Raw genomic sequence first — 1,875 nt, 5'->3', positions numbered from 1 at the left:
ATAGTTCAGACTATAGTCTAGTCTATACTTCAGATTATGGTCTAGTCTATAGTCCAGAGTATAGTCTACTCTATAGTCCAGACTATATTCTAGTCTTTAGTCCAGACTATACTCTAGTCTATAGTCTAGTCTATAGTTGTGTCTATAGTCGTGTCTATAACCCAGACAAGTCCACATTGTAGTCTATTGTCCAGTCTATAGTTGAGACTACAGTCCAGACTATAGTACAACCTGAAGTCCAGACTAACTATAGTACGAACTTTACTCTAGTCTTGACGGTCTAGAGTCAAGACTACAGTCCAGACTATTGTACAAACTATAGTTTTGATTGTGGTTCCGACTATGGTATCATCTATAGTCTGGTGTCATGTTCTAGTCTATTATAAATACAATTTTAGAGTATGTTATATAACAGATTAGTTTATCCCACTTAAAATATAAGAAGTTTTCCCAAAATTTCCAAACGTGGCATATAATAATCTCTGTCACGCTTCCCGCTCTCATGCATTCAACACAAAGTTGTGTTATCAAGTAAAGGCAAAAACAGCACGCGTTTTTCATTATTGTTTTTTTTTTTTCTTATTTTCAAATTTTATGTATTTTTCATGTTCGTATTTAATATAAAAGGGAGCAAGTCTTTCTTTTTTTTATTATTATGTTTTCTCTTCAAATATATAATTGAGTATTATTTTTGATATTTTCTTCCTTTTTTGTGTGTCGTGGTTCCATATTTAAGCGCATGTTTCATAGACCTCTATACTCCACGGACACGGGCACGAAAAAAAGCCTTTTATTTGAGTGAGTGAAATTTGATATTTTTTCTATAAGTATTCAAAGTATTTATGAGGTTGCTGCAGACCAAAGACCAAGTGTGCCAGCCTAACTAGGAACCGGCAAGAAGTGGAGAGGGGGTGGTTGGTTTTTATTTGATTGTTGTTGTTATTTTTTATTTTTTTCAAAGGTATTTTTCTTCGTTATCATCAAGTGTCCGTGTAAATAATATAGCAAAAACAAATAATATAGTTTCAGGCTAAAAGTTTTATTTTATTTTTATTTTATTATATTTTTTTTTTGCTTTTAAGGGTGGAGGCGATTAAAAAGATGCTAAAGCAAAGATTTTATGTATAAAAGATTTTCGATATAAAAATATTCATTCTTTTTTTTCCACATTTTAATAACCAAAATATCCCAAACTTTTAACATCCCTTAGTAGTTCGTTTTCATTAGCCAATATTTTATGTATAGTTTTTTCCAAATGGTCGTATTGAAAGTGTGGTGAGAAAGGCATATCTTCAAAGGCTAACATATCCACAATGCCATTGCTATTGCCCACTGCTACTGAACGTCCGCAAAGTGACAGTCTAAAGGATAAGTAGAGTAAACAAAACGGAATGTACAATATAAATTCCAAATACTTACTTAAATGTGGTGTAATAAGGTTCTTTCGAAACTTTGGTACTAGAAGCTGGTTTAAGTATGCTTCTCTTTAAATCCCAGACATCTAAGGAATTGCGATGCAGAGCCACGATTATGGAGGAGTGTGTGGTACTCCAACTGGCAGCATGTACGGGACCCATGTGATATTTTAGGGTAATCAAGGGTTTCTGAATTCCCATCAACCAAATACGTATACACCTGGAAAAATGTTGTAACTCTATTAGCTTGTGATGGGTTTTAATGAAAATTTGACTACAATCTAGTCTATTGTCTAGAATATAGCCCAGACTATAAACTTGTCTATAGTTTAGACTATAGCCAGGAATATAGTCTAGTTCAGTTCTATTTCAGTTCTATTTCAGTTCTAGTTCAGTTCTAGTTCAGTTCTAGTTCAGTTCTAGTTCAGTTCTAGTTCAGTTCTAGTTCAGTTCTAGTTCA

At 33.2% G+C, this 1,875-nt stretch overlaps 1 protein-coding gene across 1 annotated transcript; it reads right to left on the bottom strand.

The window, feature by feature from the left end:
• Positions 1-1,094: 1,094 nt before the first annotated feature.
• On the bottom strand, positions 1,095-1,606 carry LOC124421218. The gene is made up of 2 exons (XM_046956077.1): positions 1,420-1,606; positions 1,095-1,361 (listed from the first exon to the last, which is right to left on the bottom strand). Exons 1-2 carry the CDS (start codon positions 1,575-1,577, stop codon positions 1,172-1,174), a joined length of 348 nt encoding a protein of 115 aa, XP_046812033.1. The 5' UTR covers positions 1,578-1,606; the 3' UTR covers positions 1,095-1,171.
• Positions 1,607-1,875: the final 269 nt, after the last annotated feature.

This window comes from Lucilia cuprina, unplaced genomic scaffold (genome assembly GCF_022045245.1).
Source record: "Lucilia cuprina isolate Lc7/37 unplaced genomic scaffold, ASM2204524v1 Scaffold_6352, whole genome shotgun sequence".
NCBI lineage: Eukaryota > Metazoa > Arthropoda > Insecta > Diptera > Calliphoridae > Lucilia > Lucilia cuprina.
The sequence above is the reverse complement of the archived record's forward strand: the minus strand, read 5'-3'. Positions and strand labels throughout refer to the sequence as shown.

Bases quoted from the DNA above. Each gene is read 5' to 3' on its own strand.
- LOC124421218 (XM_046956077.1), bottom strand. From the start codon at position 1,577: ATGGGTCCCGTACATGCTGCCAGTTGGAGTACCACACACTCCTCCATA. The intron at 1,362-1,419 runs GTAAGTATTTGG...CTTATCCTTTAG, and splicing joins CCTTATTACACCACATTTAA to ACTGTCACTTTGCGGACGTT.